Consider the following 16640-nt stretch of genomic DNA (forward strand, 5'->3'; position numbering starts at 1 on the left):
AAACATTAATGAAAAACACCAGAGGCAGTTTGCCTTTTTTGAATGTTTTCCCCCAACATGAGCATTTGGGCAGAACCGAGGCGGATCTGCCGAATGTTTTGGGGATGCCAAGTCTCCATTCTTCTCAAAGGGAAAAATAGAGTTTCTTCTTCCCCAGCACTTTTGCAGACAGTAACAGGGGATATAAGTGCCCGGAGTCGAGCTGGTAAACATGTCAGGAAGCCAACTGGGCTCCAAGCATATTACACTGCACTGAATGGAGGAAACTATGCTGCTCTAACATGTCCTTTTGCACCTCTCCTGGCAGAGGAAATCAGCCCGAATCGGATTGTCATCTCGGAGTCCACGCCGCACAGCTTCCAGGTCAGCTGGTCCCCCACGCCAGACAGCGTGGTCAGCTATCAGGTCCTGTACGGACCGCTGCCCGGGAATTCAGCCAAACTTCTGGAGGTGGATGGGAAGCAGAACAGCACCGTGCTGGAAAACCTCACGCCCAACACAACCTACTTGGTGACAGTGGCGGCCATCTATAAGTCGGGGAAGGAGCGAGCCCTGTCAGCCAAAGCGTGCACTCAGGGAGGTGAGTGAGCAGTGTCCCTCTTGTCCCAGCTTTGATGCCACGTGGGGTCGAGCCCGACAGGGCTCCATCATGTCACATGTGGCCCCTGGGTCCAAACAGTGGCATGAAGTGGCTCCAAACCCCTGCCACCCATTGTCCAGACCAGTTGCTGCAGATCCCGTCTCCACCTATTTTGGATTCCCTGACCAATAGCTTTGCAGGCAAAACCAGCATCCTGCTGCAAAGTGGAGGTAGGCCCTGGGGAAAGGTCTCAATCAAGAGAACAGCTTGGTCTGCCCTACTGCCAGGATTGGGGTGGGGTCGGGGTGAACATGCAGCTTCTGGAGTATGCGCATCGCACTTCAGGAAATTGTGGTGGAAGGATACAGCCTAGGACTGATGGAAATGCAGCTGGGTACAGACTCCAGTACAGGCTCCTGTAGGATCTGCCCTTCTGAGCCACCAGTAGCACTGCAAGCAGAGCTGGCCTGGAAGACCCCAGATCTGCTTGAGCAGACGAGTGGGCATTGCTCTCTGCTCCCTCCCCAGGGATCTAGTTTGGTGCCTGTAAAGGAGAGATGATTGCAGAGCAAAGAGGTGGGAATGGGGTCTCATCAGGGGTCTGTCCCAACTGCTGTAGTTTGGTGTCTCTTAGAGTCCCTTATCTGAGGGCAGTCCCATGTATGATGTCCCCGAAACTTTGCTCATTGTAGGAGGTGATATTTGGCTCGAGTCAGAATGGTGGAAGAGTGAGGCATTGCAGAGAAGTGAGATGAGTTGTGGGACGCTGGGATGGAGGGCACCACAGTCCAGCTCCTGAAGGGACCAGAACCACTCGCTTGGGTTCAGCAGGGAAGCCAAGGACTGCTGGGCCCTGGCGATGAGACTGTTCCCCCATGCATAACATGGGTGGAGCCCCTGGAAAGGATGGTACGGGGCAAATCTTGGCCTGGTGCTGCCCAGGCTGCCCTGGTTTTGTTGGTAGAGGCATGAGAGCTGTCAACCCAGCAGTCCTCACCAGTGGTGGAGTCACTAAGGAAGGAAAATGGAGCTAAGAGGGGTGGTTCCCCAGGCGCAAGCCTCAGTAACATGATCTTCTTGCCCTCTCCCATGGTTAGAGGGCTCCAAGGTGAAGCACTTGCGCTTTGAAGACATGGGCCCTAACACCCTGAAGGCATCCTGGGACTCTGCTGATGGGAAAGTCCTTGGCTACCGTGTGAGGTGCCGGCGGCAGACGGGCCCCTCGTCTCTCATCAGCGTCTCGCCTCAGGTCCACAGCGTGCTCCTGACAGACCTGGCCGCAGGCACCACCAACAAAGTGTGTGTGAAACCCATGTACAAGGACCAGGCGGGGAAGGGGCTGTGCCGCATGGTGCACATGCAGCCTGGTAAGTCGGGGACAGGGCATGGGGAGCTGCGCAGCTTTCTGATGGGCAGACCCGGAGCACCCACCACAATACCCAGCGCCGTGGAGTCTCTGCTTGTGGGACCCCATAGGCCACCAGAAACCCAATGTCCAGTGGCTGCCGGCATGCCACAGTCTACACTGGTGAAAGCCATGACCACAGTGGGATAGAAGTGGCTGGATTTCATAGGTGCGCAGCACCTGCAGCTACCCATTGACTCAGATGGCATCTCTGGTCTAGGGTTTGAGACCCCTTTCAATGACTGATGTTTCAGAGGGTGGGTGCTCAGCCTCTTTGGACAGCCAAGCCTTTTTCTGGAGCGACTCAGGCTGATTGCCCAAAGGTTAAGTCAGTAGTAGCCCCACTGAACATACACTGGCATATCTAGAAGTGACCGATGGTTCAGCATTGAAATCTTCTCCCAGGGTGCAGGGGCCTGACCCAGAACTGCCTGAAACCCTTGGGAACGTTTTCACCTGCTCCAGCAGACCCCATATCTGGCCCTAACACCCCACTAAAAGCCTGGGGGCCGGGGTTACAACTGAACTCCACTGAGAAGCAGAGAGGGGCTGCTCTGTAAGGGGCTTGAAGGGAGGACTGGAGACCCGGGGCTTGAGGCAGTGGGAGGGACATTGGTACAGGGAAAAGCTTGCAGAAGGGGCTGTTGGGCTCAGGGTGATGGTAGAGGAAGAGGATCCAAGCCTGAATGGGCAGGAGTGCGTTGGGAAGCATCTGATATCAGACGAGGGGCTGGCATGAGGGTTCTGGCTTTGGGGAAGGATAGGAAAGGTCAGAGGCTGGACATTACCTTCCCAGGCCAGGGCCAGAGATACCCCCAGGTGAGGTCTGTGTGGAGGGGAGTCGCGTCAGAGCTGCGAACCCTCTGCCGCTTTGTCTTTACCAACCCAGCTGACCTCCTGTCTCACGTCCTTTCCAGCTACAGAAGCACAAGGATACACGCGCAGGCGGAGAGCGTGATGGACCCCGGACTGCACCGTTCCCCTGCAGAGCAAGGGGAAAGGATCAGACAAGAATGACTGTGCGTGGTGGAGCCCCACACGTCGCTCCCCTCCTGCATTGTCCCTCGAGGTGTGTCAGCCCCCCTAGCTGTAGCCAAGCCCAGCGGGCTCCTGAAACTGTAAAGCACTCCCATACCTTACAAAGCGGCTCGGCAGGACAGAGCAAGCAGGCTGGTGGATGGATTTGAACCATGCAGTGCTCTGGTTAAACAATGTGCTAGCCCCCGTCCCCTTTCTTCTGTATGAATTAGCAATGCGAAAGAGAAGTGGGGAATCCTCATTATTGTTCACTTGCTTCCTGATTTCTATTTATTAGCTCTTGTGTCTTCATTATGGCAGAGTATAAGCATGTTCCAGGTTCTGTAGGCGAAGACCCAGCCTTTCAGCTCTCGGGATTGGGCTCCAAGATGCCATGAGCTAAATTAGCCTCCGGTGTGGAGCTCCACAAATGGGGCTGGAGCGCATCAGGGGCTGAATAGCATCCATGAGCTCAGTGGGTTTGGGGTGCAGGCGGCGTCCTTGTCATGAGGACTAGAATCACACCAGGCAAAATGATGACTGCCACAATGAATAGCTCTTTTTATCCAGGCATCGCAACGGAGCCCATATTAGCTATCAAATGCAACCACCTCTGGGGTGGAAGGTGGCAAAAACCAGCAATGTAACACAGCAGTTCAGAGTGCACAGGGAAAACCCAGCTGAAACCATGAGGTCTTGAGGAAGAGGGAAGAAAAGAAGCAATTGCCCACCCAGGGTTCAGTGGCTGACTCACCGATCAGGCAACACCTTGAGTGCGATGTAATGTGCTGGGGGAAGCGGTATGACCACAGGTAGCTCAGAGATGGTCCCATGTCCAATTCAGGAGGCTGGTGCTCTGCTTGGTGAACGCTGAGGCATGGAGCAGTAGGATTGTCCCAGGGGCCAAACACTGGCAGGGAGGCCTCCGTGGCCCCTGCCTGTTGAAGTCTTAGCTTGAGCACCCATGGATTCATCCACTCCCTTCCATGGATGCCAAGCTCAGCCCAGGAGATTAAATAAAAATAGAGGACAGTCTTGGATGGAGCTGCAGCCTGGAAGCCATCAGTGGTGCTCAGGGGCAGCCAGGTCAGCCTGCTCAGAAACAAGGGGTTTTCATGAACCACGGTTACCTCCTTCCACAGCTTGGGTTTGCAGAGCAGCAGTGGCTGTGAGCCCTGGAGGAGGAAGGCCAGTTCAAGAGGCCGTTTTTATTTCCCTCTCTTGAACACGTGCCCGATAGACCTGCGGCAGGGCTGGCACTGGTTTGGAAGGCCCAGATGCAAATACCTACTGTGTCTTTCAGGCCAGGTCAGAGTCCCAGTGGCAGGGTCCGTCCTGTGGCTAAATAGATGCCCCCGGTCTGCAGGGTTTTCATTCCAGACCCTTCCCCAGTGCCACAGGCAAACACTGCCTTGTTGCTGCCTTGCCCGGGTCTCCTGCTCTGCTCCACAGCCTGTGCCGCATTTAAAAGAGGTGATTATGGAAGCAAAAATCCTAGAGCTTTTCTGTGGCCCAGGTCAGTTGCTTTCTGGATGGGGAGGTGTGTCTGGAAGAGGCTGCCAGCAATTATCTAAGTACCTTAGTGCAAAGGCCATTTTATCAGTGCAGCTCCCCCCTCCAAAGCACAGGGTCATAAGAGGATGTACATACTTCTCTGGTGGCCACGGGCATGCCAACGTGCATATATTCCCTTAGGGACGCTTGCTCCATTGCGTGTGTAAAGCTTGCTTCACCTTCCTGGGATGCATTTTAGACCTGTGCCCTATGTTTGGAAAGACATATGCCCTGCAAGCCCTCCCTGGGCCTGATCCTGTTCCATCTGAGTCAGAGGAAGCTTTGCTTTTGACCTGATTGAGTCTTATTTGTGCTGAGCTCTTACGTTGGCTTGTAGGCTTCAACCGCACGCTGACCCTTTGCAGAGGGGCAAATGTCTCTGTTGGCTCCAGTGGAAGAGCTTAAAGGACCCCGGTGTCTCTTTTAGGATGTGCATATTTAATCACAAGTAATGCAGACAGAGGTTCTGCCGGCATCCAGGGAAGGATGCAGCCTCCTGAAGCTTTCGTGCTCTGAGACGTAAGAGCATCTTGTTTGTTCCTACCAGTAAGATGGAGACTGCTTACATTTGCACAACTCCCTGTGTAATGTACTAACGTGTTAACATTGCTTCCCCTCCAGTGTAACATGTCCTTTTGAAGGCAGTAAATTAAATATACAGCACGAGAGCCGTTGAGTTGGAACTCGTCTTTCCTCCTGGATTATAATGCGGGAAATGTATATAAAAATGTGACTTCTCTTCCAATGAGAGCTACCGGTAGAAACGCTGGGATTCCTCTGAATTAAAAGGGACTGAAAAATAATCCTTTCCATCCACATCTTTATGGCAGGTAGACATGGGACCAATGTACCAAAGGAATATTCAAGATAGAGCATACTAGAAGGAACCCCTTTCTGTCCACAAAAGTATGTACCAAGTGGGATAAAGTACAATATTAAGATACCACGTAACTCAGTGTAATTGAGAGAGTATCGGCAGTGAATTTTAAATGGTGTGTATCGGCATAACTTCAACAGCGCTCCCTCACTTTCCACTAGCTATCTAGCTCCTTAGTTTTCGAAGGGCAGAAGCTGTACATTGGCAAACTTTTGGCCGGGTGCTCACACACCGCGCGGAGGGAAGCGTTAGGAATGCCTAGATAAGATTTGTAACAACTTTCAGAATTTATTTCACCGCCACAAGGATCAGTGGCAACGCAGCTTACAAACACTTTCCTGCACATCGTGAATAATAGCTTTGGACATGTTTTTAATCTCTGGGATGTTCCTGCAGATGATATATTGGGGTATGCATATCTTTTAGACAAGGGAGACCAAAGGGGATTGAGGCGGTGTTCAGCTGTAGCAGTGCCTCTGCTTTAAATGCCTTTGGATCAAATACAGTCGGGCTTGGCTGTCTAGGTAACTGGCCATATGGCCCAAGAGCTGCCAGATTCAGCCATGGTGAGATGGTTAAGTCAAGCTCTGATTAAGGGGGCTAGACAGAAATGTCCTGTATGGGCAGGTGATCCTGTAGTTGCCCGCGTGAGGGTCTTTGAAGCCTCTGGGGTTGGCTGCAATTGGAGACTGCATTAGGTGTGCTAGTGCAATCTGACATGGCAGTTTCTATGACCCTGTGCAATGCAGACATCCCTGCCTGCATCTGCAAAGACTTTGTAGGTCTTCTGAACCAAGCAAATGCTGCTCCATCAGGAATGTGAGTGGAAACTCCTCGTTTCATCTGCTGAACAGGTTACGATCTCTGCAGGGAGTGGCCAATGTATCTGGCCCCAGCTCCAGGTCTCTGCAACAGCGATTCATTGCAGACCCTTCCCCAGTGCCACAGGCAAACACTGCCTTGTTGCTGCCTTGTCCGGGTCTCCTGCTCTGCTCCACAGCCTGTGCTGCATTTACAAGAGGTGATTATGGAAGCAAAAATCCTAGATCTTTCTGTAGCTGGTGGGATGATTCCTTTAGCTCAGAATAAACTCCTGCTTTGGGGCGAATGCTGCTTGTAGCTCTCACCCTAGCACCCCAGGCTCACCTATGCTTCAAAGCAAAACTTTATCTGACTTCCATATGTAACCTATAGTCTCACGGCAGCCAGGAAGTCACATTTGCAAACAGTGACTCTCCCACCGGGGGCACCGAACTCCCTGAGCCAGGACATCGCGCAGTAGATGGCAGCTCCTTCTGTTGAGTTCAGCAGAAGTGAGAAGCATGTAACGTGAAGCGGTGGAGACAAAAGGGTTAAAGGAGGGAGCATCTGTTGTCACTGGTCAGAAGACAATAGTTTCATGAGGTATAAGCACTAGGCTGATTCCCACAGGCCGGGGTAGGAAGCGCCCATCCTGCCGGAAAACATTCTGAGAATAACACTGGGGATGAAAGACTCCCAAGAACAATGATGTCTGGCCAAGACTTGTCCCTTTCCCTTTGTGCTGACTGATATGCTGCTGTCTGTCCTCTCGCTGCTGCTAAGGGTGAGGGAAGCTGCGTGCAGTACAGCGAAGGGTAACAGGTTGGCAGCAATGCTTGCTTGTGATCCTACACAAAGGACATTATTACAACCTGCTCTTGAAAGTCCTAGGAGGCCTTTACAGTCCCAAGCTGAGTTTTCAGGGCTCACAGAAAGCAAATTCTTGCTGAGAGTTACCAGCTGAGCCAGGAAAATCAGCAGGTGCAATGTGAAGGTTATGCCATAGACTCTGGGCTGTTTGAATGAAACCACTGGAGATGCACGTGGACTGCAGAGTGTGGCTCCATGCCACTGGTCACTGCTGATCATTGTTGCACTTCATGTGGTTGAGTGCAACCTATAAGTGGCTTGTAGGAACAGAGACTACAAGGCATGTGCGCGCTGGGTGGGACTTCAAAAGCATCTAGAAGACCCACGGGGCCATATCCCATGGAAAGTCAGGGGGAGTCAAATCTTTAACTTTTACAAGCTCTTTTAGAGCTCTTTAATGCCTCATCTTTCAAGAATCAGCAAAATCCAGACCACTGGGCTGTTGGTTATTCATGAGGTAGAATTTGTAATATTTATTAATAATCCAAGTTTCTCATTTACACAGAATCTCTATAAAAAGTTGATACAAAGAGAGAACAATTACAATTTAAAAGGTAAGAGCAGGTTTAAAGGTTAGTGAGACTAAAGAGAGAGAACCATTTCTGGTCAAAGAAGCAATAGGCCACATTTTTAAATAAAGCTGCCTAATGTTAAGCACATACATTATTACTTAGGCAACTGGACAGGTTAGAAAACATTGGCTGATGTATATTTATAGAGACTACCGTAACATGGGTCACCCTTTGGGGTCACCAAAACTCCTCGGTTGAAATCCCACTTCCACGGAGGTCAACTGGAGTTTTGCCGTTCGCATCGGGGCACCAGGTTTTTATAATCAGTGGCTTCCTTCCTAATGCTTTAGTAAGGAAAATCTTACACCCCACATATAGGTATGAACCCCTGTATCTCAGACTCTACGGGACAACCCATCACTCAAATAAGTGACAATAAGGCCTTGGCTGTGTGCAGGCCTCCTCTTCCATCCATCATTCGATAGGATGCGAACTGTTGTCACCCACCCTTTATGAACAAAGCAACCATGGTACAGAAAGGCAAAGCGACTTGTTTAGGATCACACGGCCAGGAAGTGCTGGGGATGGGAGAGAAATGAGCTACCTTGATCCTCCATCCCCATGCTCTAGCTGATAAGGTAAGGACATTCACTTTCCCCCATAGCTGCTGTAGCTTTAAAGAGGCTGTTTGTCGGGTAATTTCATTCACTACGAGTCTTATGGGGGGCTTTAAGTTTCATAAAACCTGCCAGAAATGCTTGGAGGTTTTTTACTTGAATTAAAGTTTAATTTCTTTTGGTGAAGCTCTAAGCTCCCAGCAGCATGATCCTAATGCAGGAGCCCCAGCACGTGAAATGTGAAAAGTAAATCAGGATAAACAGCAAAAGAGTAAATTTAATATCTTTAAATGTCAGTTTCTCTAATGGTTCCATTAGGAAAAAAGAAGTGATGTATAATTCAATGCGGTATCTTTCCAGACTGCACGTGACAGATCAAAGCAGCTGAAAATGAATCTGAGTGGGGTTTAACAGGGTAACTATATTCTCAATAGTTCTGTAACTTTCCTGGAGTCTCCAACCACCTGGTTAAACCCCTGACTTTCCTAGGAGAAGGACACAGTAATAGTAGCAGTTACTGATTTTTCAGCAGTGAGCGATGCCCATTTGTTTATGTCAGACCAAAATGAGCTGGAGAGAGACTCTGTTGCAACCTTATTTTTTATTTTTATCTTTTTTTCCAGTAAACCCTACTGGCCTTGTGAAATCACCTCCCGTTCCCAGCTCCCCCTCCATAATAATTCAAGTTTTGCCATGAGTGTAGCAAATAAGTTACCAGTGCTGGAGAAATGAAGCACTCCCTGTATTCCCACTGTGCTTGCTAGCCGTGACCAGTGGCAACAGAGTTTTATTAAAGCAATCAATAAGTCCTAAGACCTCCTGATGGAAATTACAAATGTTAATCAGAGCGCTGCTGTTCAAATAGATTGACTTGTGCTGGTTTGGGAATAGAGATGGATTGGCCTCAGGGTGTCTCCTCAGAAACTCTGGAAATCACGGGTATTGCAAACTAAAATGTTATGCCAGTGTTTTGGTTGCCAGAACTGCACGCACTGCACTGTGAGATCTTGCACTGTGGAAATGCTCACACTTAAAAGTGACCACTGAAAGCAGCATAGCTTTAGATCCTCCACTCATCAGCAATTAATTACAGAAAGACTTAAAGGCAAAACAAAGCCACCTGCAGAAAAGTCATAGGGACTTCATTAGGGCTGCACTTTGGAGGAAACAATCATTTAAAAGGCGGAAGCCCACAGGCAGGAGGGTGGAATGAATGGTATTGCAACATTTGCAAGCACGCTGGAGCCAAGGTATGCTGTACTCTGAACTTTTCATCATCTCTGGCCGTAAGATTTGACAAATGGGGCTTTACGTTGGCTTCCGATGTCTATGTTATCAGATCAATCTTTCCCACTGCGTTGCTGCCCTCTTCCTGTTTCCATCCCCATACCCTCTTCCTTGGTTTTTGGAGGGCTGCAAGTAAGCTGAGTAGGGATGATTTGTACAGGGAAATTCCCTCCTGGGCAGAGTGTGAGCACATAGATCATTGTTGATCTATAGACAGAGGTAGATAAGTGCATTAGTGATGTAGTTTGCTAACGTTCATGCTAACATACCACTTTCAGTACTGAAGGCAACGGAGTTCCTCCAAGGATGGAAATGGTCGACAGATTACTGGGTTGGAAGAATACTGCTTCCTGCCACCTTGTTACCTCTCCTCCAAACACAGCATACTAACATCCTGGAATACACAACCCCAAGTCTCTCTCACTGGCATGGGTTAGTGCTGGGGATGTAGCTCTTATTAGAGAGAAGCCAAGTGTGCGGGTTTCGAATGTTCTTGGAACTCCTTGGATGCTGACTCCAGTTCTTGCCGATAGTTATACATGGACTGGAGGTCCTGACTGCTCCTCAGCAACTGGTTATTCTTGTGGGCTTCGTAGTGGAACTGGGAGCTTTTCATCTCATACCTAGAGAACAGAAGCACTGGTACTGAGCAAGCTGAGAAAAGGATAGGAGCCATCAAGAACAGGCAACTCAGAAATGGATCTTCTCCAATCTTTCATTGTCACGTGGAGCCCTCCCCCCACCCACGATTCCTTCAAGCCCATTCTGAGTCAGGCCAGCAAGTATTCATAAAAGAGGTGTTAACTTTTCTATCTGGGATTCTCTGGCCAGTCTACAAAAGAAGGTCTAACCTCAATGCTAAATATCCAAGTGCTGAGAATCGTCCCCTCCAGAGCCTGATGTCACGCTGATGGAGGCCCTATGACTCCTGGGGTGGGGATACAGTTGAGTCATTTCAGCTAAGGCTGAGCAGAACTGTAAACAGTGAACTGCTTTCACTGGTTAAAGAAAGTACACAATGTCTACAAGCAGCCTCAGCACACTCTCCTTCTGCCTTTACTCCCACCAGACTGGAATCTCTTTAGCAAACACTGATTTCCTCCTCTCAGGACTTGCCCTCTTGTGTTTCCCAGGGAGCACAAGATCAAAGTCTCTGGTTGCATTCTGAGAGGTTGATTACTGGTGCCTTGGTTTCTTGGGTTGGTAGCTAGCTTTATACTCCCTCTGCTGGTTAAGCAGCTGCTCCTACAGCAGTAGAATAAAAGTTGGGAGTTAACAGTTTTGAGCATATGGTGCCAACAGTCACCTATAAAATGCACCTGCATTTTGACTGTCTGCACTGCCCAAAACTTGGCCTTGCATGCACAAGTCTCTTGGCTGCATCTGTATATGTGCTTTGCAGATGTGTCCCAGAGGCCAAGTCAGACAGCTCAGTCCTGAGTCAATCACTGGGACAGCTAAGGACGTGCTGGGTGATGTGTTTTCGGAGCACTGCTGGGAAGTGAGTTTATATATGCAAAAGCAGCCATGGAGCCTTAGAACCAAGGGCTCCTCTCTCTCATGGAGAAACCCACTGCAAAGCCCAGACCCTTGACCTGCCTACCAAGCCAAGGATCAGAACTTACCACTTGGGCTTGGGGCCACGTGTTCGTTCCAACTCCTGCTGCCTCTTCAGCTCCAGTAACCATTCCTCCTCCATACGCAGGCGCTCCAGCCGGAGGCGCGCCAGCTCCTTCTCATACGGGGACATTTCTATCAGGGACCTCCCCACAGCACCTTCTGCGAGAGTCTGCAAAAACCTGATAAACCAGGCCCTTTGGTTTTCAGGACTGTCCCATTGCTGGGAAAGTTCAAAGCATCCTCCACACTACAGCCTATAGTTCTAAAAGCGACTAGTCTGGTTGGTTTTGAGCATTCATCAGGGTTGCCGCACCAAAGTGCCTGATATTTCCGAAACTCAGCACCGTCTCAAAACTAGGCCCCTTTAAGGTGTTTCAGACTGTAAAATCTTAACCAAATTGAGTACCCATTTCCCCAGATGACAGTAAGGAGAAAAACAGAGTGAGCTGGGGGGATATCTGTCTCTTTATGTTGCGGGGCTGTTTGGAAGAGATGGCTGGAAGAATGGCCCCTATCCTGGGCTAGGATTAAAGTTGTGGTGCATTTTCTAGCAGAGAGGTGTATGTTTCTAAGTGATAAAAGACATATCGCGTCGGATCTGGTGACTTTTTATTTACATGGCTGTGTGCTAGGTCTCTTGTACACAACACAAGCTTAACTCATACGAATGTACGCAGTGTAATGCCTTTCTACACTAACACTTGGGCCCTGCTCTAAGGCAATGACATCCTTATAATTACTGCCTTCCATATTTAAGGCAAGGAATGTCCACCTCCAGTGACGCAGGTGACCGCATCACGTGAGGGGCACTGTTATGTTAAAATCAAAAGTAAAGTTTTGATATCATCTTCATCTATAAACTACAGGTCTGATTCAAATTTGCTTTGAATCATCTCCCAATGGCTTTGGTGAGAGTTGTACCAAGCCCCAAAGTAACAAATCAGTACCCTGTATCCTGGGAACATAACCAGTGTGGCACATGATGCAGTTATCTGGGCTTATACCAACTGTGAGACATTCCAACTTCTGTAAAACGTTCTGGGCTTATACCAACAGGAAAATCCCACAGAAAGCTTACTTTCCCCCCAACATGTGGCTTCTTACCTTTCATTGATCTCCTGAGCTGTGGGTGAGGCTATAGCAGCAGAGGACAGACTGTAAGGACTCCATGAAGAGCTCAGTGCCCCCTTTGTGGGCATCCTGCCTGGAGTGCAGGACCTGGCCGCCAGTGCTCCTGGTTTGTATATTCTGGAGCGGGATTGCCTGGTTGCTGCTGTTTTCTTCCTGCTGCTCCTGGACCTGCTGAAGTGTGGTGCAGGCTGGGCACAGGCATTTGCCTTGGCTGAGTTTGGTCTCCAGATAGGTCTCGGGGACTGTGAGCGAGATCGGAGCCAGCGGGTTCTTTTGGATGCTGGAGAAAATGAATGGGATCGGTTGGTCCTCAAGCGATCAAAGGAGAGAGACCTGCCTCTGTCCAAGGGAGAAGTGACCCTTTCGGGTGAGCGGGCCCTCACTGGGATTTTAGGGGGCAACAAGGCCTTGACTCCTATCACGTGAGGAGCACCAAGGTTCTTTGGAAATGGTTCTGCAGATGCTAGATCCACAGATGGCAGACAGTTTCTGCTTGCTATCTCACTCCCGAGGAGCCCTGCCACTTGGCTGACTGGTGACGAGGAGAAGATTGGAAGGCCTAGGCTCGCAAGCGCTGGATAGTCTCCCAGAGGTCTGATCAAATGTGTTGGCTTTAGAAACCACTCAGACTCATCAGGTTGCTTCAGTGTGTCTCCACTGTCTGCCTTCATGTAGGCCCCACTGTGAATCATTGGCCACTTCAGATTAAAGGGACCTGACCTGTCTGCAGTGCCAGAATCTAGGGTATAATCTTGATCTGTGTCAAAACTCAGACTGGAGGCCAAACTGTCCACCTGAACTTTAAGTTGCTGTAAACTTTCTTCTAAGTCATCGATGGTGGGACTTTCCTTCATATAGGGAGAAAAACGAGTTTCTAGGGAGGGAAAAAGTGCAGGTGTTCAGAAAGTGCACATAAAAATACTTGTTGATTGTTTCCAATTATTGGTTACAATTGGTCATGTACTATTAGTGGTGTGGAAATGTCAATAGTAATGCACTGTACTTATATAGCTCCTTCTGATAGGGGCCCTCACATCACTTCACAAAATACAATTCACCATTCTACTGGAAGAGAAGAACTATACTACAGCTTATGGTTATTGTTAAACTTGGCTCTATTCTGAACAGGCAGGCATTATTCAATACATCATAAATATGGCAGTCATGGATAAGTACTGACACCATGAGAATTAACAGAGAAATCTAAATGAGAAGTGAATGTGGTGGCTTGGCATCATTGCCATTTTAAAGCATAATCTCAGAACAGCCAAGCTGTGTATTTCACTAGGAGCCTTTATTCCAAAGCATCCCTAACACTTTACGTGCAATGGGACCAATGCAGACCACAGTTACTGCTATGTGTAGCATTTACAACTGTAAGGGTGCATCTACATGTGTGCTTTACTGAGGAGTAGATTAATTGGCTCTGCAGTAAAGTGTCACAATCTACACATGCGACAGTATTAGGGCACAGTACATTAACTCTGCCATAAGATAGTACTGTCAGAGGCAGAGTAGTACAGTCAGAGACAGTACTATCTTAATGGCAGAGTAATTTACTGCGCTGAAATGCACATGTGGATGCTGACTGCGGGCATAAATTGCACCTGGTCAGCCCAGACTCAAGTTGCTGCTGTCCTGGGTGCATGTGTAGATGCTATGCCCAGGAGCAGTTTCCTCTGGGTCAAATGGTGCTGGAGTGTATTGCATTGCATTAACTGCATGTGTAGATGCACCCTGAGTGGTACTAGCTTCCCTTTCTGGCAAGCAGTAGGCTCAGCGGTCAGCATTTGCAGAATCAGCTGTATGTGCCTATTGCACCACTGAATGCAGCCACCTTTGTGTCAGCCTGCTTGGGTCTGAATGTGTCATTCCAGAGAACCCAGCCTTGAGTTTTGAACCACTACTAGCACCACCTGCTTCCTGGAACTATACTTATTGTCACAGGTACATAAAAAAGAGAAACTTCAAATAAGTTAACATTATGCTCCAACTTTTAAATCCTCTGGTATAACAAGCAGGCTTTAATTTTGGCTTGAAAAGAACTTTATATTTTGTGCATGCCTGTAGATGCCAGATATGTGCAAATGCCACCAATTTTCCTTTCAACATGAATCTTCTACTGCTTGAATAAAATGGACTTTAATCCCCTGACACTTACGCTGTTTGGCACAGTTGGCCTCAATGCACTTATTCCTGATTTTACTCTAAAATAAGAAGGCAGCATGCCTTTCCTAGATGATAAATCATGCTATATAAAAAGACAGTTGCCAAGGCTAACGCAGTAACTTTACTATGACAATTCATATCTCATCCTACCAATTTCTCCTTTAAATAACGAAGATCCTTCCCAGTCTCTGGGCTGTGTCCGGCTCTTCTGCAGTTCTTGGAGGCTCAGGTGATGAGTAGTGGTGGTTTTCTGCGTGTCGCTAAGGAATTCATTTGGCTTTTCTCTTTAAAGGAAAGATGAAGTCTATTAGTGCCAAAAGTTTTTCTTATGCAAACTCTAGAACTCTTGGTTCAGAGATGAGACCTTTTATTAGACCAACTGAGAATTAGACCAAGGTTATTAAACCAACTCAGAAAGGTTTTGTTAAATTTAGTAATATGCTCCATTCATGCCAGTTATATTGAAATCAAGGGAAAGTGTCCACCAGGATGTGCTAAACTCAGCTATAAAACATGTTTGCTCCAGGCTCTAGCAATGACAGCCTCCAAAATCCTCCTGCCTCAGAAACAGGTTGCTATGGTTGGAAGCCATTGGCTCTGTGGAAACCAAGAGCCAGAAACGGACTTGAATTTTGCCCTGTTGCACCCATGCAAACATGCAGGGCTTTGCCCGAGTCCGTGGAGTGGGAAGGGTGAAAACCCAGCTCTGAGAGAGCCGGGTCAGGCCTCGTGACACAATCTTGCGTTGCCTTCATTTCTGTGCTCTGTAAATACTCTCATGGGTGCAAAAGGCGGCTCGTCACGGCTCGGGCACCTCTGTGACTTACAAGGGGATCAATCCTGAGGGATGTGACACTGAGGCAGCTTGCAGGGAGGAGGAGGAGCTGCAACGATGCAGTGTGCAGCCGCTGTTACACTGTAAGTGCTAGTTGCACCTCAGCCTGGAGCAAAACCACACCAGCTTTTACCTTGACCCACTGGGGGCACAGACTTTACTTACGCTGCTCTGGGCTTGTGCACAGGAAACACATCCAGTGCAACAGCTGCTGCAGGCTCCCAGGTGCAGCTCTGCCATGAATTGTGAAGCTGCTACAGGCATAGGATTGCCCGTACCCAAAGAAGGGTGACAAACTGACCCCGGCCCTACAGTGGGTAGCAGCAGGGTCAGGTGGCAAGTCGCAAATCCCAGATGTTCCACCCTCCAAACTCATGCTCTCAGGCGTGGGTTCATGTGTGAGTTGTGTTCACCCAGCTCCCCACTTCCAAGGGGCACAGGCAGGGCAAGGAGCCGTATTGCCTTGCACATAGCGCACACCGATCCCCCCACCCCAGAAACCAGCTGATGGAAATTTGAACTGCACGTTATATGTGAGAACTATGGTACAAGAGGTTTCCTTGCTTTGCAAACAGGGTGGGGATTATACACTAGGGTGTGTATATGTGAAGAAATATGATACTTGAGAAAATATGGTAATCGAGGTGCTGGGCTCTGCCCCCTGTAGGGATCTATATCTTCCCGTTGTATACTGGGGCATTTATATGCAAAGAAATACGGTACTTGAGGAAAACAGGTAATTGAGAAAATACGGTAATCGAGGTGCCAGGCTCCCTCCGCTGCGATCTGTGCCCCCCATTGTATATGGAAGCATTTATACGTGAACAAATATGGTACTTCAGCAAATATGGTACTTGAAAAAATACGGTAATCGGGGTGCTGGGCTCCCCGCCCCCGCGGGGATCTGTGCCTTCCCATTGTATACTGGGAAGTTTATATGCGAAGAAATACGGTAATTGGGAAAATACGGTAATCGGGGCTGCGGTCCCCCCCCGCCGCGCCCCCACAACCCCCTCTCTCCGATCGGCCCCGGCCAGTACCTGCCGGGGGCGCCGCAGCTCCGCACGCCCCGCGCCCCGTCCGCCATGTCCGCCCCGCGGCGGCCCCTCCTTAGCGACGCCCCCAACAGTCCCGTTGCTAGGGGAAGCACCGCCTCGTTCCCGTCCGCTTGACCCTCCTCCCCTCCCGTCCGACAGCCGCCGAGTTCCTGCCCCCTTTTCCTCCGCGCGCCAATCGAAACCCTCCTCCCCGCCCCCACGGGGCCAATCCACAGAAGGGGGCGGAGTGGGGTCACCGCGCCGGCCGGAGCCAATCGGCGCTTGGCAAACCGCGCCGCTTCCGGTGGGGCGCCCCAATGGGCGCTCG

At 49.4% G+C, this 16640-nt stretch overlaps 2 protein-coding genes across 4 annotated transcripts in view; one reads left to right on the plus strand and one right to left on the minus strand.

Annotated features, from left to right (window-relative positions):
- The window catches only part of VWA1 (von Willebrand factor A domain containing 1), a 35374-nt gene extending 31743 nt beyond the window's left edge, over positions 1–3631 (plus strand). For both annotated transcript variants that reach the window (XM_019511850.1, XM_019511849.1), the window contains 3 exons: positions 308–580; positions 1678–1947; positions 2903–3631. In XM_019511850.1, the coding sequence (XP_019367395.1) occupies positions 308–580; positions 1678–1947; positions 2903–2943 (584 nt within the window). In that variant the 3' untranslated portion in view covers positions 2944–3631. The remainder of the gene's footprint in view (positions 1–307; positions 581–1677; positions 1948–2902) is intronic.
- Positions 3632–4734: 1103 nt separating this feature from the next.
- On the minus strand, positions 4735–16390 carry LOC109293759. Of its 2 annotated transcripts, none has more exons than XM_019511851.1 (5): positions 16316–16390; positions 14591–14724; positions 12245–13145; positions 11146–11319; positions 4735–10143 (listed from the first exon to the last, which is right to left on the minus strand). In XM_019511851.1, exons 1-5 carry the CDS (start codon positions 16360–16362, stop codon positions 9978–9980), a joined length of 1422 nt encoding a protein of 473 aa, XP_019367396.1. In that variant the 5' UTR covers positions 16363–16390; the 3' UTR covers positions 4735–9977. The 2 variants fall into 2 exon arrangements, with proteins under 2 accessions (XP_019367396.1, XP_019367397.1); XM_019511852.1 differs by having other exon boundaries at positions 4735–10174.
- Positions 16391–16640: the final 250 nt, after the last annotated feature.

This window comes from Gavialis gangeticus, unplaced genomic scaffold (assembly GCF_001723915.1).
Source record: "Gavialis gangeticus isolate Ggan-Ray unplaced genomic scaffold, GavGan_comp1, whole genome shotgun sequence".
In the NCBI taxonomy this organism is placed as follows: domain Eukaryota; kingdom Metazoa; phylum Chordata; order Crocodylia; family Gavialidae; genus Gavialis; species Gavialis gangeticus.